This window comes from Tachyglossus aculeatus, chromosome 2 (genome assembly GCF_015852505.1).
Source record: "Tachyglossus aculeatus isolate mTacAcu1 chromosome 2, mTacAcu1.pri, whole genome shotgun sequence".
In the NCBI taxonomy this organism is placed as follows: Eukaryota; Metazoa; Chordata; class Mammalia; order Monotremata; family Tachyglossidae; genus Tachyglossus; species Tachyglossus aculeatus.
The window spans coordinates 27086386-27112519 of record NC_052067.1 but is presented as its reverse complement, the minus strand read 5'-3'; the positions used below and the strand labels follow the sequence as shown (position 1 = coordinate 27112519).

Sequence of the window (26134 nt, the reverse complement as noted above, 5' to 3'; positions counted from 1 at the left end):
AGAGGGCTCAGTCTTCCCTAAAGGGAAGAGAGAGCTTTGCACATAGTAAGCGCTTTAATGCCATCATTATTCATAGAGAAGGGGGCAGACATGAAATATGCACGGGCACTTGATGTGCACATGCTCCTATCCATACGTAATTGTCTTCATAGCTCCCTTGGGGACAGTTGCCAAAATGGCCTTCATACTTATTGAATGCTTACTGTGTGTAGAGTGCCGTATTAAGAGATTAGGAAAGTACAATATAACAGAGTTGGTAGATCGGTTCCCTGCCCACAAGGAGCCAGAGTTTTTTTTAATGCGTATTAGTAATAATAATAATAAGAATTGTGATATTGGATACACATTTACAACGTGTCAAGCACTGTACTAAGCGCTAGAATAGATACAAAATGATCGGGTCCCACATGGGGCTCATAAGTCTAAGTAGGAGGGAGAACAGGCATTGAATCCCCATTTTGCAGGTGAGGGAATGGAGGCACAGAGAAGTTGTGAGCCCACTGTTGGGTAGGGACTGTCTCTATATGTTGCCAACTTGTACTTCCCAAGCGCTTAGTACAGTGCTCTGCATACAGTAAGCGCTCAATGAATACGATTAAGTGACTTGCCCAAGGTCTGTGTGCAGAACACTGTACTAAGCACTTGGGAAAGTAAAATACAACAAGGAGCTAACCAAGCAGAATATTTTCTTTTTCAGATTTTTAAGCTGCCTCAGTTGTAGAATCCAGGGGAAAAAAAAGATGTGTGCCTGAGGAACATTCATTCATTCATTCAATCGTATTTACTGAGCGCTTACTGTGTGCAGAGCAGTGTACTAAGCGCTTGGGAAGTACAAGTTGGTAACATATAGAGACGGTCCCTACCCAACAACGGGCTCACAGTCTAGAAGGCAGAGTGCCTCAGATGGAAGAAAAGGGAGACATGGCTCTAGCTGGAGGACACACTAAACAGAGAGATGGGAATGGGAGAGAAGGAGCACACCCTCCCCAGGAGCTATCTGGGAACCTAAATTTCCCACCAATAGGCCCCCTTTTTCTGGTTTTCATAAGAGCGAGGAAGGGCCACCCCCTTCTAACCCACTCTGATTATTACACACAAATGTGGCTTGTGAAATGGGTAGGAGGAGCTCAGGGGTGTGGTTTTGGTTGTGGTCTCAGAGATAGGACTGCAGACTGCAAACAGCTTCCCTCCCAACCATTTCTTAATAGAAATTATTAAGCACAGGACAGGGTAAGTGAGAGTGGATGCCACAGCAACAAACCATCACCATTACTGCAAAAGCAACTCAAAGGCATGACTATTGCAAATAGGACTTACCTTCTCTCTCTGAAACACTGGAGTCAGAGCAATGCTCCCGCAAAAGAGCAAGGGGTCAGAAAAGGCACACCACTAGGTTTCTATGGACAAAGCATGCAAAGGATTATCTCTCAGTGACACACTCAGGGATAAATCTCACCTCTGCAGTGTTGTCTTCAAATCGAAAAACAGCTGCAGGATGATGCCTCAGAAGCTGCAGCTTCTTTCTGTAGCAAACAGAACTCCTCCTCTTCCCATCCAAACCTTGTCCTCCCGGACTTCCCTATAATTACAGATATCACCACCCTCCCTGTCTCACGAGCCTGCAAACTTGGCATGATCCTTGACTCATCTCTCTCATACTACCTACATATTCAGTTTGTCACCAAATTCTGTCCATTCACTACATCTGTAGAATCCACTCCTTTCTCTCCATCCAAAGTGCTTCCCTGCTGATCCACTTATCACGTCCTGTCTCCACTGTTGCATCAGCCTCCTCACTGACCTCCCAGTCCCCAGTCCCCAACTCAGTCTGCTCCCTGAGTAATTTTTCTAAAAATATTGTTCTGTGCCTATCTCCCCACTCTTCAGAAATCTTCAAGGGTTGATCATCCCTCTCCACATCAAATGGAAACTTTTTAGTATCGGCTTTAAAGCACTCAATCAGGTCTCCCTGAACTGATTCTGCTAACCTCCTACAACCCAGTCCACCCCTTTTTGGTCATTTAATCCCACCTTTCTACTCATTATACCTCTTTATCTAGCCACCGACCACTTTCCCATGTTCACCGTCTAACCTGGAACTCCCTCCCCCTGCATATACACCAGACCACTACTCTTCCCACCTTCACAGACTTATAGGGGGTCACATCTTCTCCAAGAGGCCTTCCGAGATCAAGCTCTTTTTCCCCTGGCTTCTTGGCTTTTCTGTGTCATCTACGCACTTGGATCTGTGACCTTTGGGAATTTGATATTCACCCTACTCTCTGTTCCACAGTACTTATGTATATATCTATAAACTATACATTATAAACTATTTATATTAATGTCCCCCCTCTAGACTGTAAGCTTGTTGTAAGCAGAGAACAAACCTCCCAACTCTGTTGTACTGTACTCTCCCAAGAACTTAGTACAGTGCTTTGCATACAGTAAGTGCTCAAATATCTATAATTCTATATATTTACATTGATGCTATTGATGCCTGTTTACTTGGTTTGCTGTGCTCTGCACATAGTAAGCACTCAATAAATACGATTGATGATGATGATGATGTCTGTCTTCCCCCCTTCTGGACTGTAAACCCGTTGTGGGCAGGGATTGTCTCTATTGCTGAATTGTAACTTCCAAGTGCTTAGTATAGTGCTCTGAACACAGTAAGTGCTCAATAAATAAGATTGAATGAATGAATGAAAATACAATTGATGATGAAAATCACATCTCCTCCAAGAGGCCTTCCCTACCTTACTCATCTTTGCTTCTCCATTGCCTGTGTACTCAGGTCTGAACCATTTAAGCATTTTGATACTCACCCTATCTGCAGACCCACGGCACTTATGTACATCCTTACACTCTGCCACTTCCTCTTTAATTTATTTTAATGTCTGTCTCCCCTCCTAGATTGTAAATTCCTTGAGGACAGGAATCATGCCTTCCAACCCTATCGTCCTTCCAGAGCCATTTCTGGATTCAACCAGGCCTCTTGGACTACTCCAAGTTTGATTCAAACTCCTGGCCGCTTGACGTCTTTTTACAGTGCTTAAAATCTTTAGACCCACAGTGAAAGCTGCGCTATCTGGGCCTTCATCGGCTAGAAAAATACTCACTACTGGCATTTCTGGTAATTCCACTACATGAGTAATCCTCGCAGATTGCCCTGCAATTTGCTGATACAAATTAAGGGTGGATAGTTACAAAATGTTGCAGTTCTCCTGGCTTCAACAACGACTTTGAAGTTTTGATCACCTCATTAACCAACAGTCTCATCTGTAACAAGTTTCAGCATGTTGGGGAGGGATTTCCAAGGGACACTGCATCCTCGCCAAATATCTACATACGTGAGATTTCAACAAATCAGTCCTTGCTCACAGTAATAGGTTTCTCATTAGCCTGTTCCCTCCAGACTGTAAGCTCCTTGTGATTAGGGAACATGCTTACTGACCCTGTGCATTGTACTCTCCCAAGTGCTTAGTATAGTGCTCCGCACACAGTAAGCACTCACTAAAAACCACTGATTGATTGATTAGCCCTGTGCATGATGTGGGGAAGTGGTTTTCTGAGGTCAGCACTGACAACACATAGCCAGAATTTTTCCCCTGATGAGCATCCCCCATTCATCCAGCATGTTGGACACAAAGTGCTTTTCCTGGATTTGATAGTCACAGACCCTAAAATATTATTTCAGTATTTTACATATACCCACATTTGGGTTATTTCCTGAGGTGCAGAGCTTGGCCGACTCACTACGTGACTTCCACGTGCAAATAATTTCTGTTGTTGCATTTTGAATCCGATTTAAAACTTAGCTCTCATTTCTAGGGTAATGCATTTTGGAACCAAACTGCTTTGGGGAAAATGGTTCACTTACTTCCCCTTTTCCTCTCATGTCTCCAAAGCAGTTGTCTTTCTAGGTTAAGTTCATACAAAATGGAAGAGATTTAATTGCTTAACGGTCCACCACTGCTCACAGCTCCACAAAAAGCTAAGGAGATAGGAAAATAAGAAATCAAATACATCCTTTACGAGACTGTCAAGCAGCAATGTTGCACCAATCATCAATAAATTAATGTCATTTATTCATTCAATCGTATTTATTGAGCGCTTACTGTGTGCAGAGCACTGTACTAAGCGCTTGGGAAGTACAAGTCGGCAACATATAGAGACGGTCCCTACCCAACAACGGGCTCACAGTCTAGAAGGGGGAGACAGACAAGAAAACGAAACATTTATTGAGGGCTCACTGTATATACACAGCACTGTACTAAGAGGTTTGGGACAGTACAATGTGACAGAGCTGGTAGGCACAGTTCCTACCCACAGCGAATTTAGAGTTTAGAAGCAATAGCACAGTATGAAGGCTCCAAACCAAAGCAAAGATCTACAGAGTTGTAATGCTGCCCCATTGTATAGCTGTGAAACCTGGACCCTTCTCAGACACCATGCTCAAGTCCGTCAGTAAATCCATCAGCGTCACACAGGAGTTACACTCAGCATCAAACGACAGGATCCTAAAACCAAATGTCAGCTCCCTAACTTTGAGACTATGCTCACCTCAAAACACCTGTGAGGAAGGATATGTGAGAATGGCTTTATGGTACTTATGGTATGGTATGGTAGGTATTTCAGTGTACTTTGTGCAAAACTCTGTACTAGGCACCAGGAAGAGTACAGTAAAGTTAGCAGGATAGACAAAAGTAGGCTGCCCAACTGGCTGCTATATGGAGAGGAGCTAAAATGGGGAAACTAATATCTTGGAGAGAAATGTTTTGAGGACCAATTAAAAAACAAAGTCTTAGAAAATGCTGCCCCTCGGATGAAAAGTAGGAATTAATTGCCATAGTCAGACAGAGACCAGAATGATGCATGGCAATCAAGGAGACAAAAATGAAAACAAGTCTAAGCACTGCAGACAACTGACACAGCAGCACAACAAAGGACAGTTTGTGTGCAGAGTAGTTGGGATTGTGGTTCTCACACACACACACCAACACACAATCTCCCCCAACATACCCACAGGTTGAATTTCACCACCAGTAACCTCTTCTTCAAGCAGGAAAAACACCCGCAAACCAGGAAGCAAGGTCTCTTCTGTCTCCTCTCTCTTCGGTAAACACGAGATTTCAAAACATGAAAAATGCTGCTGCCTATTTAAGAATTATTCGCTCAATAATGGCAGAAGTCTTTAATTCTTGGTCACACTTTTCCTCCCACCCAGAACATATTGCACAAGCTAGAAGCATAGTTTATTTATCACCTCTGCCACTTTACAATACGGCAAGGACACCAATTATGATTTTATATGCAATTTTAAGATCTGACTGTTTCCAAGTATCACTTGACACTGCCTTGCCCTATCAATCAACCGATAGCATTTACTGAGTGCTTGTTGTGTGCAGAGCACTGTACTTTGCTTGGGAGGTTACAATACAAGAGAGTTGGTAGAAATGATCCCTACTTCTTTCAACTTTTCTCCACCTGTTTTTCATATTCTCTTTTAGAAAGACCATTATCAATATTATATGAAAGAAGAATCTGTCAAACATTTCTCTGAGAGAAGATTCTTCTTCTTCGATGATTTGAGAGAAAAAAGGCTTATTTTAAGTAGCAAAATGAAACAGTCAAAACATTGCAATTTAAAAATCATTCCATGTTTGCAGAAGAAGAGAGCTATAATGAAAATTCATTCTTACATTTTCAGGGGCCAGCCAAATTCAAGTGCTCCTAAATCTTATTCCTAGAATGATTTCCTTCAGGAGAATGAGCTTCTTGAGGTATACTTCTAAATTCTGACTAAGCAGAAGCTACATTTTATGGTTTTCTGATTCTGAAAAAAAGGGGTGTGTATGTGTGTGTGTGTACAGAACATTCTTCAAGTAAAGATTATTGTGAATTTTTTCATTCAGTGCAGAGAGTATGGGCCTAGGGGTCAGAAGGTCATGGATTCTAATCCCAGTTCCGCCACTTGTCTGCTGTGTGACCTTGGGCAAGTCACTTCACTTCTCTGTCCCTCAGTTACCTCACCTGTAAAATGGGGATTGAGACCGTGAGCCCCATGTACAGCAGGGACTGTGTCCAACCCAATTTGCTTGTATCCACCCCAGTGCTTAGTACAGTGCCTGGCACATAATAAGTGCTTAAAAAATACCATAATAATAACAATAATCATTATTATTAGCATTATATGCAGACGTTATAATCAGAGGGGAATTAAAGAAGCAAAAGTTACAAACAGGTGAGCAACATTACTACACAAAGCCTGTACTTTTCTGAAAAGGCGAGGATCCTATTACATTTGAGATACGGGAATCGATTCTTTCCAGACTCAGGGAGGAAATAAAATCATTTTAGATCTATTCCTTAATTTAAAATGACATTGCTAAACAAAATTCTGTAGGATACATAAAACCTTTGACTCATCTGTGGCCCTATGAAAACGTCACAGCCTTTTGATAAGCATTTTTGTAATAGGCACTTTTTTAAGCAATCTGTTAATACATTAGAGAGCAAGAACATACAGTACTTACTGGATGAGTGATTGAATACTCCAAGATGCACGTGTGACAAATAACCCAGAAGAAAAAAAAAAAAAGCAGTGTGGCCTCTAAATCAGAAGGACTTGGGTTCTAATCCTGGCTCCACCACTTATGGTATTTGTTAAACACTTACTATGTGCCAGGCACTGTACTAACAGCTGGGGTAGGCACAAGCTAATCAGATTGGACACAGTCACTGTCCAAACGGGGCTCAAAGTCTTAATCCCCATTTTACAGATAAGGCAATTTAGGCATAGAGAATTTAAGTGACTTGCCCAAGGTCACACAACAGACAAGCGGTGGATCTGGGATTAGAACCCAGGTCCTCTAACTCCCGGGCCCGTGCTCTTTAAACTAGACCACACGGTTTTTGCCTTATCAACTTGACTATAAAATGCTCCTATCTTTTCTATTTTTGAAATTACATTATCTTCCCAGATAACTCTTCCAAATTGTTTGTTCCTCCACGGTTTTTTAAGAATCAGTGCTGAATTTTTCTGAATAAGTCATTGTGATCACGACTAGGGTGTTAACTCTTTACCAAACATGGAAAAACACAGCTGTCCCATCAGACCACCTGCCATTTAGCTTACAGGTTGGGCTTTTCATTTTTGGTTTGTACTCTTTTTATCCCCCAAGAACTTTACAAGTACAACAAAAACAGGTTTACAATGGTCAAAAAAAAGGGCTAACATTTCTAGGTAGATATTCGGATAATTTATTTTGGTTTCATAAAAGGGAGTACTGAGTTTTAAAATAAATGCCATTCAGGTGATTTGCTCTTCAGCAACACTAAAGCAACCGCGGTGTTGCTGGAAACAAAAAATTTCACTCGTCAGTTGTTTGAAACCTAGAATTATTAGTCCAAATGTACGCAGAACTAAGAAACCAAGTTTTAATTTACAGACTCCCTGGCTTATTGCACGTCTGGGGTAACAAACCTGCAGTGGTCTTTTTAAATGTTTTCACATTTTCTTGCCATTTCATCATTTATATTTTTAAAAGCTATATGTTCATCATAATGTTAACACGGCACAAATAGGATTCAGCAGTAGATTCAGAACTCTAGAACATTGCTGTAAGTCTGTCTGTTTACCTTGAAGGCTGTTCAACTACCAACCATTACAGACCTTTGCATATACACAGGTAACTTTGTGTAAACCCATATAAAATGCATCACTGTAATCTCACAATGTAGTCAATTTCCTTTATGAACCATTTGTAATATAAAATAAAAAGTCTGGACAAAAATCTGGAATGACTTTAACAAAATTCCTAAAAAGCCCTCCATAAATCATAGAATGTTTCCCTTGGCTATTTGGAACACAAAATCACTTATGCCTTTGATTTTAGTGTTTATATATATTTATATAAATTATGGCATTTGTTAAGTACTTACGGTGTGCCAGGCACCATAGTAAGTGCAGGGACAGATAAAAGAAAATCAGGTTGGACACAGTCCATGTCCCACATGGGGTTCACAGTATTAATCTCCACTTTCCAACTGAGGTAACTGAGGCACAGAGAAATTGAGTAATTTGCCCATGGTCACACAGCAGTGACTGAGCTGGGATTAGAATCCAGGGCCTTCTGACTCCAAGGCCTGTGCTCTATTAAGTCACACTGCTTCTCTTCTCTATGTTATATATCTATCCTATATATCATATACGATATATCTATCGTATATATCTTTGCTTTTCTTAATTTCTTCTTTGGCATAACTGTTTGAAAATGCCATAACATGCCCTGTGGGCTGCAATGAACAAAGCATAGCTTATAACCACATCCATCTCTCCTTATTTTTAGGTTGTGCCCCCATGGAGGGCAGGGAACCATGGCTAACACTAATCTATGTATTTTTTGCCCAGTGCTTAGTATGGTGCTCTGCAAACAATAAAAACTTATTAAATACTGTTACCACTACTTAAAGGACTGATCCTCTGGCCTTTAAAACTCAAACACGCAGACAACCAGCTGTCTCAGAGGAAGAGAGCTGTAAAACGACTGATCTACCGTCATTCTGTATGCAATGAATATTTCAGAGTTGCAAGGTTAGACAAAAAAACATTTCAGACAACTTTTTATAGCTACTTGATTTGAAAAATTAGTTTCTGCAAGAAAATGATCTTTAATGGTCAAGTAAAATTACCCATTCTTTATTAGATTGATGATAAGTTCTACCGATCTAGCTTGTCCACAAAGGGGGACGAAAGAAACTTACCCCAAAGCCTTTCTGTCCAGATCGGTCCCAGAAATGCTTATTAGAACAAGTATTTGGTGGATTAAAAAACCTCTCAGTGGTGACACATTTAGAATCCTTGTTGGAATCTTTTAATTCACATGTCTAATATTTTTTATTTCAAAACATGGATTGACCAAAATGCTCTTCAAAATATGCTTAGAATGATGTGCTTTTGAAAATTCTACGTATTTACTCGAGTAAACATTATGATGTATACTGGAAAATAATTCATTTTATTAATTTTTAAAATGCCTCCATATTTACATTCATTTAAAAAGATATTTTGCACTGATATACTCTCATGGAGTATATCCTAACAGATATTTTCAAGTTAAAACTTAAAAAACATTTTTTTCTAGCTAGCTAGAAAATGTCAAATTACTGTTAATTAATGCTATCTTATAATTTTACTACATTAAATTTAACTTTAAAACACCATGTTTACCATAATCACTTTATCAGGATCTTTTAGTGTAAAATACCCTTTGTATGAAATAAAATAAAAATTGATGATTTAGGTTAAAAGGAGAAAGTTTTTTTAAAATTCTAGGCTCCTACAATGGGCCACAATATAAAGGCCTATTATTTCCATGAGGGAGTGATGACTGAAACCCAGGAAAGGAAATATGTGCTGTCAGCACGGTGAAGAGTGGTAAATTGCCTTTACACTTTCTCATTGAATCAACAGAATATTTGAGACCATACTAGTGTGCCTCACTATTGCCAGTAGTTCCGTAATGTTCAGCTTTTCAAAGATCACTGAATTTTATAATTATCTCCAAACACTTTTCTCCACGGTCATTTAAGCTTTGCCTAAATAGCTGAGTATGCTGCCAGGCAAGACCATCATCTCCACCACTTAGTTCTGCTTCCAAAATAATTTCTGTGGCATCAGAAAAATCAGGATAGGAACGCAGATTTTTATCTGTGAGAAAGAAAGAAATTTTAAAAATTAAAGCCCCTAAGTGATTTAAATGACTGTACAGCACTGCAGCTGTTTTACAATCCACAGTTAAACATCTGACTTTTTGCTTACCAAAAAGTGAAAACAAATATCGATATTATTCAGAATGAAAAAAAATCTACTCCAAGAACCTACGTACCTATTAACATCAACTAAGCTATTATTCTTCTTGTTCTCCCCTTTGAAACCAATAACTTTCCTAAGTATAGCAGCAAATTATTTTGTATTACAATAACCAATGGCATTTTTAAAATCGTGAAAAACAACAAGCTGATTCAAGTAAGCACCTTCCACTGTTTTTTCCTTTAAAATATACTCATTTGTTTTTAAGGCAGTGGAATAACACACATATTACGATTAAGTCTCCAGCCGGCATGCTTACCTCCTGTCAGCTCAACCTGAGCTCTATCAGACCACAGTTTCCAACGGACGGAACCACTATTAAATGTCTGACTGCTTGTTCTGACTGAAATGTTATCCACTTTTAGCCCAGCTGACCCACACTCAAACTTCCAGGAGACATGGGCTGAAGATGACCCTTCCTTTCGTGCTAAATACACCTAGAGGGAACACAAATAGTGAATTAGACATGGACAAGGACTGTGTTGAACCCGCGTTCAAATTAGTTTGTATCTACCTCAGCACTTTTTCATTCATTCAATCATATTTATTGAGCGCTATGTGCCAGGCACTGTTCTAAGCACTGGGGTAGATGCAAGATAATTGGGTTGACAGCGGATTATCGGATTCCAAATGGTATTAAAAGCCTGGTCTTTTTATGGACACCAACTGTTTCTTACTGTTACAGCGATTAGCTGTTAAAAATGTTTCTCAACAGCATCTTGAGTACCATTAAGCCAAGTCACTAAATATCCCAAAAGTGGATTCAGTTCATTCTCTGTTCTTACTATTCATGTACAGTACTATGTTTAAGTATTGAGCAGAATACAAAAGCACCATCCTTGCCCCTAGGAGTTCACCATCCTGGCCTTCTTGCTCTTTTTCGTTAGACTGAACCTGCAACAGTGCAGGGAGTAAAGTGTCACTCCCCTCCCTGTCTCTGAGACCTGGAACCCTGGCACTGTCCTGGATTACGGCCTCTCTTTTAACCTCCATGTTAAGTTTATTGCCAAATCTCGCTGGTTCTTCCTCCCTGACATTTCTAAGGCTTTCTCCACCCATATGCCTCCTGTGACCGCCACACTAGACAGGCATTTGTGGGAATTCCAGCTTGACTAACTGCATCAACCTCTTCAAGGGTCTCTCTGATTCCTCTAGACTACCGTAAGCTCGTGGGCAGGGAATGCGTCTACCAACTCTGTTATATTGTACTCTCCCAAGTGCTTAGTAAAGTGCTCTGCAGTTAACACGCAATAAATACCACTGGCTGATGAATTCCAGTCCCTCCCCTTCCCAGACCATACCTCACCCTGCTGCCCAGATTGTTTTTTTCAAGTGTCATTCTGCACACACCTCATTACTCCCCATAAACCTCAACATGATTACCCACTTCCTGCAGCATCAGGCAGAAAGTCCCGATCACTGACTGGCTTTAGGGCACCCCATCAGTGCTCTGTCTCCTATTTATCCACTCCTATTCCACCACACTCCAGCTCACAATCTTTGTTACTCTTAAGATAGCCTAACAATAATAATAATAGTTATGGCATTTAAGCGCTTACTAAGTGCCAAACACTGTTCTAAGTGCTGGGGTACATACAAGGTAATCAGGTTGGACACAGTCCCCATCCCACATGGGGCTCACAGTCTTAATACCCATCTTAAAGATAACTGAGGCACAGAGAAGTTATGTGACCTGCCCAAGGTCACGCAGCAGAAAAATGGCAGAGCTGGGATTAGAACCCACGTCCTCTGACTCCTAAGCCAACCTACTGACTGTGCCTTCTTCTTGGCTGTCCTGTCAATCTCTTCCCCATACCCACTCCCATTCAATTAGAAAGTCCACAGCTCTCCCCATTTTCAAAGTTCTGAAATCACCTCTTCCAGGAGGCCTTCCCTGATTAATTTCTAAACTCTACTGCTTATATTCTCCCTACTGCCAGTTCAGCACTACTCTGCCACCTATGCATTTAAGCATTCATAACTTCCAAAAGGACTTGCAGATATATCTTACATTATCCTATTACTTAAATACTAACTCATGTATATTTCCCATTTTTCTTTTTGCTATATGCACTTTATTTTAGTGCTTAATTCTATTGTATTCTTCCAAACATTTAGAATAGTGTTCTGAAACACAGAATGTCCTCAATAAATCCAGATCTCCTCCTTCTTCGCCATAACAGCTATTCCCTAGTTGTAACTCTCTACGTTGTTCTTTCTCACCATTCTAGGTTAAAATGATGCAATTCTTTTCACGCCCAGCACAATTTTGGACTAGTTTCTGGGTAACCTACAGCCTCTCTCCACCTGTTATATTCTAGGTGGAATTACTGCTTGAGGGATAAAACCACTAGGAGAGAGGTGCAAAGATAGCAAAAGTCATCACCTACCAGACAATGATCCAAGGTCAGGTGTACATTTGTAAAATAACATTATTCGGTGCTTAGAACAGTGCTTGCCACACAGTAAGCGCTTAACAAATACCATCATTATTATTAAAGGAGAAAAATATTCAGGGATCACATTACCATGTTCCAGTCTCTCTCAACTTTTCTGAATAGGGATTCCATCTTCCACACACCCTTTTCCCAGCCAATAATTTCTTCATTATTATTTGAAATTCGGGTGTAACAATCCTTCACTGCATTGTAACTGAGGTGGAGCAGCTTAGAGGTCTTCTCACACTCCGAGGGTGTGAAAACATTTTCCTTGCTCTAAAATAAATAAAAGCAAAGTTAGTTTGGGAACACAGCTGAAGAAAAAAAACAGAGTTTTAAGAAACCTGTGACCCTCTATGATGATGGAGTCTCCCTTCAAAAAACGGATGAACCTCGGTCCCATGTCAAGAACCTTCAGTGCCAAGAACTTGAATGAAAGAATTGACTCCAGTGCTAGGAGGCTGCCCAGTGCTACTCACATTTTTGCCCTTGCCAGGCGTATGCCACTAGGACTTTGGGTTTAATGAGCCAGCAAGTGGGCAGGGGTGCAGCTCATTGTGAAGTGCCCTCAAGGCTTTTAAAAACAAAGCCAATGTATGGTTTAAGTGACCACAGGAAAGTGCCAATGCTGTGCCATAGACCAGCTGACCTTTGCCAGCTTAGTCACCTTTGCTACCCACTGTGGTTTCACCAGTCAATTCCTGCTGGGCCTATTATCACGTGAGACCTCCTGGATGGTTCTCTGGTCAGAAACTTTCAGATCGTTCCTACTTTTGGCAGTTTCACCCCCACCATCGCGGTGAGATATTGGTTGGACATAGCGGGGAGGAGGGGGAAACGGAAGAAGGTGAATGCATACGCTATACACTAAGATTAAGAGCCAGCTCTTTCTTAAAGCACTATAGTATGGAATCAGAAATGCTAATTTCTTAATGGTAAATCCTCAAGAAAACATATATACCCCAAATTAAATGAGTGATATGACACTAGATTTGTTTTACACACTGAGCGTATAATGATTATGATGTGATACTATTTATCTTCACAGAGATGATGTCTGCATTGGTTTGTACTTTCAAAGCAATTTTGAAATACAAAACTGCCAAATAGTATGGTTTAGGGTTTTTTAGCCAAAGAACTCAAAAGCACAAAATTGACCCTCTTTATGTAATTGATCTAGTCACTAGGATACTCTGTGTCCCTAGGAATGCTCTGCCTTTGCTTGAATTGCCATTTATCTAAAGGACAGACAGTTCTTTCCACTAAAATCCTGGATGCTAGGGATTATGAACTGCTACATCACGCCCTCCAAAATTCACTGACATGATCAAAAATGTCAACTCTCTAAATGAGAGTGAGAAAAATTCACCATTTATTAGCAACTGAAATGTAGCTGATTAAATCAATATTTTAGAATGCAAGCACTAGCACCAATTATAAATGCATAACCATTATAGACTATGCCCAGGTGAAGCCCAAGACTAATAATTAATAATAAGCACTTGGTACAGAGCTTACTGTGCTTACAGAGCACACAGTTAGCGCTCAATAAATATGATTGAATGAATAATGGAATGACAAAGAAACATGAAGAAAAGTTTCATAAAGCTGAGCACATTCTATGCCCATTGTTGGGTAGGGACCGTCTCTATATGTTGCCAACTTGTACTTCCCAAGCGCTTAGTACAATGCTCTGCACACAGTAAGTGCTCAATAAATACGCCTGAATGAAGGAATGAATGATTCTTTTAAACTTCTAAATTTCAATTTTAAACTTTAAAATTAAATTTCTTTTAATACAACTCAATTATTGAAAAATGATATACAAATATTGGTGTAATTTTTTATGTAATTAAGGAAAAATTGAAGTTGTGTTAATAAGAGAAAAGGAAAGTAGAACCAAAAAAAACCCCCAAAATCTGCAATAACAATTGGGCCAGCTGGGTTTTGGGTAAGTATTTTCATTTAAAAAACTGGGTGAATTAAATAGGCGATCTTTTAAGGAATTCCATTATTTCATATCACCAAAGTATTATTTACCGCTCTTCTTGCCATAATTCTGGGAACTAAAATTTTCACCTACCTCTAACAGGTGAGTTTAACAGAGGAGTTACAAAGCTGATAAGCAGATTGCTACTCAGAAACCAAGGGACAGAATAAAGATCAGGATGTTTGATCCATTTCATATTCACCTTGAATTTTAGTTTTTTAAAGTGTAATCAGCCATGGCACACAGATATAAAAATGAGAAAAGGCAGAGCCAGAAAGAAATACAACCTTTTCCATGTCCAAAATCTGAGTGCAGCTGTGAATTAAAATTGGGTAGTGTTAGTCTGATTTTAATTTCTAACATTCGTTTAATCAGCAATGACTGGGTTACTGGGAATATTTAGTGCTGTAGTTACAAAACTGGCAAATCGAAACCCGTTGTTGGGTAGGGATTGTTTGTACTTGTTGTTGAATTGTACTCTCCAAGCGTTTAGTACAATGGTCTGCACACAGTAAGCGCTCAATAAATGACCGAATGAGTCAATTATTTCCAATTTACTGAAGACAGATAATGGGTTTCCTTGCAGAGGTATATATGTTCTTCAGAGAGCTAGTAGAATAGATATGAGGGAGTGTGGTGGTGGCAGGGAGTGGGGGGGAAGAGGAAATCAGAGGACTTGGGTTTTAGTCTCAATTTTACTGCCCACTCAGTGTGACCCGGACAAGTCACTCTGCCCGTTTGTGTCACAACTTCATCAAACCCGATTTCTGTAAAGTGGATTTCCCTATTTCAAAGGATGTTGTGGCGTCAAGATTACCAAGGTGATAACAAAAAGCTTTAGAAAAATCAAAGTGCTCTATAAATTCAAGGACAATTCATCATTTTTGGAGTCATACTTCTGGTTGGACAACAAAACAACAAAAACCAAAAAAAAAATGGTTCCAAAAAACGGGTTACAGATTCTGGTTTTACTTGAAAGGTAAAACACAGAATAGAAGATACATAGTCATAATTTTCTCGAAAGTTTAATGACCAAATTTGCATTTTAGGACACATTTCTGTTGCTCTATACGGTTTTCTATAAACTACTTAGCCACCTAAATGGGCTTTTAATGTAGTCACTTAAGATTGCAATAGAAATTTTATCATTAAAATCGCTTCTCAATCAAATCCGCCAAAAAGAAATCATGAGATTCACATTTCTTTCAAGAAATTTTCTCACTTTTGGCATTTTCCCCATTGCTCTTCAAAGTTCTTATAAGTGAAAATAAAAATTTTAAAATTAATGAGTTCATTTTAAATCCTTATTTTTCATTTTGATGGTATGTTTGATTAATTGACATTGGATATTTCCCAACACAAACTGTTTCTCTCCTTTAGCAGCTAACATGCTAAAGATCACACAAGCAGATTCTAACAAATTATTAAATAAACAGGAAACCCCTCTTTACAAAAGAAAGAGGAAGTGAGAAAAGAAAAAGGAGCACTCTAATCTTTCACATTAACAATGACCTATCGGAATTGGTTGTTTCCCACTAATGAGGAAATTTCTCTCAAAATCTACAAGGCACTAATATATACACGTATTACAGATGCAAATTAGAAACTCTTCATAATCACTGAAATAAACACCTTTATAACAAGTGAAGAATCAGGTGGCTTGAAAATAAAACTGCCTCCAAATTCAGCTAATTTAAAATCTATTTAGAATTTTCTGACATACAGTAACGTCAACAACTATTGTTCCTGTTTATTCCCCCAAAGCAATTAGCTTCTAAACTCCCTTCAAATTTTCACATTATTTTATTATTACTTTGCAATGTTAATTGAAAGGGTAAATGTCAAACCCATTACCCTCCAATCATGAAACCCTGTAGAGAAACTGAAAGTGCATCACTTGTTAATGAATTAAATACCTCCAAACCCATTTCACCTCGGGCTGCTCTCCAAGCCACTGACCCAGATATTCTTCCACCAAGTTCTCCAGGTTTAGGAGTTTTGGGTGATATGAACTCAACCAGTTCGACTATGATTCGGTGGAGGAGTTCTTGCTTTCGGCTTTGTGGTAAAGACAGCTGTCTCTGGGGTGGAAATTAGCAAAGAAAAGAAATAGTTTTAGATTAGGAACATGTGGAGAAAACCAGTCTTCAAACATAAAAAAATTCACAGTGTATTTAATAGAAATCTTTAAGGAATTCAGATTTCAGATAAACATTCCATTTTGAAAGCTGACTAAAACAAAAACCACCCAGTGAATATTTACATGGTAGTTTTTCTCAGTGATGCAAATGATTTGAGGTAAATGTCTTAACCCTGATTCATTCATTTATTGCTCTCTGCAGTCTTCCTGATCTATCACATTAAGCCTTGATGAGGAAGATTAAAGTGTTTGTGTATATTAAAAGGTTCAATTTCCACCTTGAAGAAAAAAAATGACGGTACATGCTTAACTTTATCATCACTGGACTCTAGGCCTAATAACCAGGTGTGTTCACATCTAGCTTTCCTCAGTTTCTCGGCTTTGGAAGTGGGACACTGAGAAATCATTTAAAACTGGATTTTAAAAGTAAGGCGGTAAAGCTTCCAAACTGTTACTCATTTGTCCCAGTTACTAGATTGTACTTTCAATTTATTAGAAAAAAAGTTACATTAAAAACCCCTAACTCCACTTCTCAGGGGATACTGGCCATCAGGCAACTCCCCTGGTTGAACGGGCACACAAAATTGCTGTTCAGAACTTCTAATCAATCAGAAACCTTGTTTGAAAAAGGCTGTTTTCCCCCACTGCACACAATTTCAGCTTTCTGGGAAAACCCATCACATTAATGTTTACTGATATTTATCAAAACAAACTAAATCCTGCAGCTTCTGAAATACCCTGACCCTGAGACATGAGGTTATAACATTTCAGACCCCTAAATGGAATTTCAGGCCGAGATAAATGTTCTATGGAATTGTGTGTGAATATATTCATAAAATATCATTTGAGTGCAGGACAATTTGTAATGCTGAGGAGTATAAATTTTTTCTCAAGGACTCTGAGAAGGCATAGGCTTAGAGGTTCTTGTATTTTTTCATTTTTGCATAGGTTTTGAAACTTTTGGATTGAAGATTCCATCCTTCCTGTCTCCCGCGTTGCCCACTGCTAATGTTGTAAACTGGGGGATTTCAGATTATCTAGCATGGAGAAAACACAAGTTGAGTTATTCTGGATGAATACAATAGAGCTGAAGATTAATGATTAGACCACATGACTTTCAGGAGGATCCACTCTATTTCTGATTCCACTGCTTTTTTATGGTATTTGTTAAGCGCTTACTATGTGCCAAGCACTGCACTAAGCGCTTGGGTAGATAAAAAGCTAATCAGGTGGGACACAGTCCCTGTATGCCTGGAGTTCACAGCCGCAATCCCCATTTTACAGATGAGGGAACCGAGGCACGAAGAAGTTAGGTAACTTGCCCAAGGTCACATAGTTCTTAAGTGGCAGAGCAAGTATTCTGACTTCCCAGGCCTGTGCTCTATACATTAGGCCATGCTGCTTTTCTGTAGTTCTCTACTTACTGTAGTACTGCTCTTTTATCTGTGCTTCCCCATGAGAGTATAAATGTCTTCTGGTGTTCTCCCAAGTGCTTAGAATAATGCCTTACCGGCGCTCAATGAATAACAGATATATCAAAATCACCAATGGCGTTTAATGCTTACCATGTGTACAGCACTGTATTAAGGGCCTGGGAGAGTATAATAAAGAGTTGGTAGACATATTCCCTACCCACAGTGAGAGGAGGAGACCAACATTAATATAAAAAATATGATATATATTTTTTAGATATGTACCTAAATGCTGTGGTGGTGAGGGTCGGGGATGAATATCAAATGCCCAAAGGTCACAGATCCAAGTGCACAGATGATACAGATTACTACAGTGGTAATTAATAACAATTGAATTACTACTCAACCATTAAGCAGTTATTCTTTGACTCCCATATACAAAGATATTCTGCTATCATGTGGTTTTGGAATACAATCCTTTCAAATTTAATAGTGTCAATTAAGATGCTTCCTCTGAAATAACTGTGTGTTAAGCACTGTACTATGCGTTGGGGTAGATACAAGATAACCATGTTCTATATAGGGCTCACAGACTAAATAGGAGGGAGAACAGGTACTAAATCCCCATTTTTTAGATGAAGGAACTAAGGCACAGAGAAGTTAAATAACTCGCCCAAAACCACACAGCAGTCAAGTTCATTCATCCATTCATTCAATTGCATTTATTGAGCGCTTACTGTGTGCAGAGCACTGTACTAAGCACTTGGGAAGTACAAGTTGGCAACATATAGAGACAGTCCTTACCCAACAGTGGGCTCACAGTCTAGAAGGGGGAGACAGAGAACAACAGAAAACATTCGAACCCCGATCCTCTGACTCCCAAGCACAGGTTCTTTCCACCTAGGCCACACTGCTTCTCAGAAATGTTAAACTGGGGATTTCTTATCTCTTCCTAAGGCTACAAAAACGATCTCATTCCACCCTTCCCCCCTTTTATTCATTTGCTTAAATCAACACCCGTGGAATCAGTTTACCCATTTATGCATTTAGCCAAAATTCTGTTTCTTTCAAAGCCACCTTTCTTGATTTTTTTTCCTTCTTCACTGATTATCATTTTCATTTTGCTTTGTTCCCCTAATCTTAGTCTCCTTTCCTCAACTCTTCCGTGGATCTTGGTGCCACTGACCATCCTGTTACCCACAGTTGGCCTTGATTCTTTTGAAGTTATGGAGCAGAGTATGTAACATAACTGCGCAACAAGCTGATTAAATACTGAATGAATTCCAACATTCTCCACGCATGGAATACAATTTTTAAAGTGGGAATTTCTCGTTGTGACCAGGTAACGTGTCTGCCAATTCTGTTATATTGTACTCTCCCAAGCGCTTAGTATAGTGCTTTGCACACAGTAAGTACTCAATAAATGGCACTGATTGACTGATTTAAAAAACATATTCCCAAGTTTTTCTTTTACAATATCCCCATTACATTATCAGCCTACTGCAGTCAAACATGGTATCTCTTGCTTCTTGTATTCTCTCCTAATTACTTAGTACAGTGTTTGGAACACAATGACTGACTAATACTAGATATACTTTAACCCACAAATTTAATGGCATCCTCAAATCAAAAATCTGCATTTGATATTTCAAGTATCTAGCCAAAGTAACAGATTTTTAAAATCACATACCCATGTATTAAGACTATTGATTGTTTCTCTAAGATAGTCTTCTTTAATCTGAGTTCTTCTGGAGATGACGTCTTTATGTTTACATGAATACCGCCAAGTGACATCAACGACCTCAAACAAATAACAGAATATTTCATGCTTTCATTAAAATAAAAAAATGAATTGAGCACTACTGAATAATTACATTTACAATATTTCCTAAGGCTGCAGGGGTTACTTCAACAAGACACTTTTACTTGAAATTTAGTCAAGTAATGAGGGATATTGATCTCGTTCACTTTACTATCACTGTACCATTACAGTGATGCACCAGCAACATTTTTATGCTTATTTACAGCCTGATTTAAAAGACCATACTCATATTAACCATTACTCCTTTCTCTGGTTCACTTTCTTCTGGATCGCATTATTGCTACTGCATCTGTTTAAACAGGTTACTCTGCAAAAGTTTTTCTTGCAATATTCATACCTCATCCTTGGAGAATGCTATAATATAGGAGACTTTTTTTCCCCATCCAATCTCATACAGAAGTGGTTTATCACAAACATTTTCACAAGGGTCACAGTGCAGCCATCGCTGCTGAGAAGAAGAATATACTTCTGTCCACACATGATCTGCAAAAAAAGGTGGAAAAAAGCAAATAGCTTAGATTCTTTAAAATCCACAACTTTAGAAAATATCTAAGCCCATATTAGAAAGGCAGTGATTTCTAATACTGTAGTTCAATATTTTAAAATGATGAACCAATTGTGTAAGGTATACTAAACTATGGAAAGCATGTGACTTATGGGTTTTTTTTAAACATCTTTATAATGTAGGGTGGCACCTCAAATTAAATTAGGAGTGAAGCACAGGCCTGCTAGATGATAGAGCTACACTGAGCTAATGAAAGTGACTGCTGTTTTCAGTTCATGTGCTTAAAAAATCCATCTTGTTGAATTTGATTTAAATGACTAAACTAATCAGGAAGCCTAAAATTAATTTCTGCCTCAAATTTCTGCTCTTCCTCTCCTCCTCCCCTCCTCATCGCCCCACTCCCTCCCTCTGCCCCTACCCCCCTCCCTCCCCACAGCACTTGTTTATATTTGTACATATTTATTACTCTACTTATTTTATTAATGATGGATATATAGCTATAATTCTATTTATTCTGCTGGTATTGACACCTGTCTACTTGTTCTGTTTTGTTGTTGGATGATTTCCAAATCATCCACAGATAATATCAAATACATTTTTATTCCCATCAGACGAGTCCCAAAAGGAGAATGGTACCTGTTGAATCCCAAATAAAGCGGGCTTCAAACCCCAAAGCTCTGCACAGCAGGGTAAAACAGTTGGCCCATTCCCCACAGCGTCCACATCTTGTTTCCAAAAGTTTCTCAGGATTGTTATACCTGGTAAGATGAAAGCTTGAATTCACTCATTTAAAATCAAACATTTTAGGAGAGCAATACTTTATAGAATGTAAAGTTTCCTCCATTTCAAATCCTCATATTAATTCTGAAATGTATATCTCCAGGCATATGATTTGCAACATTAATGCTACCTTTTCCAAGTGGAAGAGGATGTAGAGGATAAAATGTACACAATTAGTATTTTTATGATCATAAAATCTTTAACTCGAGATATAAGAAATGAATTTTCCTCCATTTCTGTCCTATTTAGTTGACTAATAAATACTTCTTCCTTTGTCCCACCCCTCCATAGAGAGCTGAAATTTGGAAAGCTCTTGTAGAAATAATGCCCTCAAATCTTTTCTCATTTTAACATTACCCCAGGTCTAGAACTTTTCATTACAGCTGGCGTTATAAAAGATGAGCACTACAGAACTTTGTGAATCTAATGCAAAAATATAAATTAGTATGTAAAACATTATCCACAGCTGCAAATGCTTGAGAAATCCTCGCCCATATGATTGGACGATGTAATTTAAGATTGACCGATCAAAACCCTACTAAAAGGCTGTCACATACTCTTTGTACAAAAGCATTCTGCTTTAAACTGTCTAAAGAAGGTGCAAAAAATATGGGTTTCAATGATCCTGAACCCTCTCTATCCTATCAATAATTTACTGTAGAGCAATAGAAGTTCTGGTTTAGCATATTCAGTATCCTAAACACAATGTACATACCTTGGGAATCGATTGCTGAATTGGCATAAATTACAGTAATGATCTTCTACTACATTTGCACCCCATCTCCTCTCATTATCATAAGGAGACAGCTTATTTCTTGATTCCGTCTGCCCACCACACTTGCTGCATGAAATGTTATTCACCCACTGAAAAAACTCTCCCTTAAACCACTGCAATAGCTCCAGAAGAAGAAAGTCTTCCTCATTCATATTACTACCTGAAAAATTACAACAGAACAATGACATTAAGAACCAAGCAGACAGAAAAACATTTTTCCATTTTTCTACATGAATGTGCCTTGGCATAAATCACATTTAGCAACAAATACCAGTACACTGGAAGCATTGGTTTACGTGAGATTATCAGTAGTTTTGAGTGCTTGCCTGGAGAAAGAGAATTACAAAAAATTGGTATCCTCCAAAAGTGATGTTGTAACATTTAAGCAATAAAATTAAGTAATAGACTGGTTTTGGATCAGAAGCCAAAATGACAGTGGAAACATAAGCAATACTTTCTTTTAACGACTAAATCTTATCAGACAGTTTTAGATAAACACACAATTAAAAGGAATGTGAAACATCAGTAACAGAACATTCCACAGAATTGTAAACATTTTTCTTTACTCGATTCCTCAGAGGCAAAGGCCTGAGTAAATACAATGTACTGTTTTGTCAGAGGATGTATATCTGCTGTATTAACCAAATCTGTGTGAACCAAGTCCTCAACACTCAAACAGAAAAAAAGAAGAAATTTCTTTCAAGCCACTTTGCACTGGAGCAAAAGAGAAAAAGGTGAGGGAAACCAAATTAATCTAATGCAAACTCAGTTTTAACCAAAGGTTGCAGACCATTGCAGACAATGAAAGCTGTGTGGGGTTTTCTATGCCAAATAAAATTCACTTCTCTTTCTTTTTCTTTCTCTCTCTCTTCCTCTCTCCCTCTTCCTTCCTCCCTCCCCCCATAGTTCCCACCTTAAACCTCACTCAGCAACGTGTCCAAGGCTTGAGCAGATGAGCAGGAGCTCAGTTGGCTGACATAAGTGTGTCATGAGAAGCCTAGCATTAATAATAATAATGTTGGTATTTGTTAAGTGCTTACTATGTGCCAAGCACTGTTCTAAGCGCTGGGGGGGGATACAAGGTAATCAAGGTTGTCCCACGTGGGGCTCACAGTCTTAATCCCCATTTTACAGATGAGGGAACTGAGGCACAGAGAAGTTAAGTGACTTGCCCGAAGTCACACAGCTAAGTGGCGGAGCATTACTGCTGCTTGGGTCATTCCAGGGTGTTGGACCCACCCCTATCTGGACGGCGCTCTTGGAATGCTCTTATCTAGTGGGGAACTATTGGAAGTTTATAATCCCAGATCCCTGCATTTGGAAGCAAGAGTCTTCACAGCAGGCAGAAACAGACCACTGAAAATAATGAGTCCTTAGGCAACACAGAAGGGAGGGAGGAAGGAAGGATTCTGCTATCAATCATGCATATCTGAGCCTCTCCTGTAATGAATTATAACACTACATTGCACACTGTACTAAACGCTTGGGAGAATGAAATAGTTGCAGGCAGGGACCATCTCTACCAACCCTGTTACACTGTACTCTCCCAAAGGGCTCAGAATAGTGCTCTGTACACAGTAAGCCCTCAACAAATACAACTGATTGATTTATTCATATAATAATTGTGGTATTTGTTCAGTATTAACTATGTCCCAAGCACCGGACTAAAGTACGACATCATTCATTCATTCAATTGTATTTATTGAGCACTTACTGTGTGCAGGGCACTGTAATAAGTGCTTGGGAAGTACAAGTAAGCAACATATACAGACGGTCCCTACCCAACAACAGGCTCACAGTCAAGAAGAGGGAGACAGACAACAAAACAAAACATGTAGACTGGTGTCAAAATCGTCAGCACAAATAAAGTGATAGCTATAACAAATAGAATCAAATAGAATAGAAAAAGTCGGACCTAGTTCTTGCCCAACATGGGGCTCCCAGCCCAAGGGTGAGGGAGAAGAGATGAAGTAGCATGACCTAGTAATGGTAATCATATTTATTAAGTACTCACTGTGTGCAGAGCACTGAACTAAGCACTGAAGATAATACACAGGTGGAAATTAGATATGGACCCCAAACCCTTGTCAAGTTGGAATAAGCACAGGCCTGACAGTCAGGGCACCTGGGTTCTAATCCCACTGTCTCTCCTGCTGTGTGACCTTGGGCAAATCACTTAGCTTCTCTATACCTGGGTTTCCTCATCTGTAAAAGGGGGATTCAATACCTGTGCTCCCTCTATTTAGACTGTGAGCCCCAGTGTGGGACAGGGAGTGTGTCCAATCTAATTACCCTACATTCATTCATTCAATCGTATTTATTGAGTGCTTACTGTATGCAGAGCTCTGTACTAAGCACTTGGGAAGTACAAGTCGGCAACATATAGAGACGGTCCCTACCCAACAATGGGCTTACAGCCTAGAAGGGGGAGATAGACAACAAAACAAAATATGTAGACAGGTGACAAAACCTCAGCTTGTTTCTCTCCTACAACAACCCAGGCTGCATACTTCTTTCCTCTAATGCTAACCTTCTCACTGTAATTCAACCTCCTTCTCACTGCTGACCCGACAGACAATTACTCTCCCCTTCAAAGCCTTATTGAATGCACATCTTCTCTAAGAGGCCTTCCCTAAGTCCCGCTTTCCTCTTCTCCCAGTCCCTCCTGCGTCACCCTGACTTGCTCCCTTTATTCCCTCCCCCCTCCCGGCCCAACAGCACTTATGCACATATCTGTAATTCATTAATTTATATTAATATCTGCCTCCTTGTCTACACTATAAGCTTGCTGTAGGCAGGAAATGTGTCTGTTTATTGTTATATTGTACTCTCTCAAGTGCTTAGTACATCTACCCCAGTGCTTAATACAGTGCTTGGCACACATTAAACACTTAACAAAAACCACAGTTGGCATTAATAACACGTATTTAATCCTTATTTTATATATGAGGCAACTGAAACACAGAAAAGTTAAATGACTGATATAAGCCCACACAGCAGACAAATAGCAGAGCAGGGATTAGAACTCAGATATCCTGACTCATAGGCCTGTGCTCTATTCACTAGGCCACATTTTTAAAAGACCTGACCTCAAGGAGTAAAAATCTACGTAGAGTCGGACATTTAAAATAGTTTACAGGTAAGGAAGAAGAAGAAAAAGGGAATAGGCACAAGAGTTCGTGCTCAATAGGGTATGTACATCAACATGTACAGAATGCTACGGGTGGTTGAGAGTAAGAGTACATGACCGCATAGTTGCCACAGATTTACGATGGTGAGAGAATGTAAAATGCAGAAAAGAGGAATTAATTAGGGATGGTTTCCTGGAGATGTGATTTCAGAGGGATTTGAAGATGGGAAAAGTGGTGTTAGACGAAGCAGGAATTGTGTCTATATAGTCTATTGTCCTCTCCCAAGTGGTTAGTACAGCGCTTTATACACAGTAAACACTCAACAAATGTCATTTATTGATTTATTGAGAAGCAGTGTGGCCTATTGGATAGAGCAGGGCCCTGGAAGTCAGAAGAACCTAGGTTCTAATCCTGGATCTGCCACTTGTCTGCTGTGTGACCTTGAGCAAGTGACTTCACTTCTCTGTGCCTAAATTACCTCATCTGTAAAATGGGGATTAAGACTGTGAGCCTCATGTAGGACAGGGATTGTGTCCAACTTGATTTGCTTGAATCCACCCCAGTGCTTAGTACAGTGCCTGGCACAAAGTAAGCACTTAAATACCAAAATGATTATCACTTCGACTGCTATGAAGGAATTTCAGGCAAGAGGAAGGAGTGTGGAGGTGGGAGAAACAAGAACAAGGCACAATGAATAAGTTAGAGAGGAATGAAGTGTGTGAACTGTGTTGTAGTGGGAGAAGAGTAGATTAAAAAAAGGAGCAAGAGAATTGATTGTGGGTCTCAAAGTCAGGAGTGGTCAGGAGTTTCTGCTTGATTTGGGGAGGAATGAGGAACCAGTGAAGGTTTTGAGAAAAGGGTGATGTGTACAGAGTGAAGTATAGGAAAAGGACATGGGCAGCTGGGTGAAGTAACGACTGAAGAGGGAAGAGAATAGAGACAGGATGACTGCTGAGGAAGCTGAAGCAAAAGTCAAGCCAGTCAGTCAGTCAACTGTTTTTACTGAGCACTTACTGTGTACAGAAAACTGTACTAAGCACTTTGGAGAGTTCAATATAACAGACACGATCCCTGCCATGCCAGAGCCTGGACCAATGTGGTGACCATCTGGATGGAGAATAAGAGGCCAATCAACATAACGTGACCAGCAGGACCGCACAGTTGGAGGCAAGCAAAAGCTTAGACTTTTCGGGGGCCGGTCCTGGTGAACCCCATTGTGAAGACCAAAGTTTAGGGGACCCAACCTCTAGCTCACATTCCCAGAAAG

General features: G+C 39.5%; 1 protein-coding gene across 2 annotated transcripts in view; it reads right to left on the bottom strand.

Annotated features, from left to right (window-relative positions):
- Positions 1–8994: 8994 nt before the first annotated feature.
- The window catches only part of NGLY1 (N-glycanase 1), a 57263-nt gene continuing 40123 nt past the window's right edge, over positions 8995–26134 (bottom strand). The window contains exons 5-12 of one of the 2 annotated variants that reach the window (XM_038742134.1): positions 21677–21896; positions 20818–20939; positions 20014–20159; positions 19545–19655; positions 16219–16383; positions 12403–12588; positions 10134–10311; positions 8995–9712 (exon numbers count right to left, since the gene is read on the bottom strand). In XM_038742134.1, coding sequence (XP_038598062.1) covers positions 9537–9712; positions 10134–10311; positions 12403–12588; positions 16219–16383; positions 19545–19655; positions 20014–20159; positions 20818–20939; positions 21677–21896 — 1304 coding nt within the window. In that variant the 3' untranslated portion in view covers positions 8995–9536. The remainder of the gene's footprint in view (positions 9713–10133; positions 10312–12402; positions 12589–16218; positions 16384–19544; positions 19656–20013; positions 20160–20817; positions 20940–21676; positions 21897–26134) is intronic. The other variant, XM_038742135.1, reaches the window with a different exon arrangement.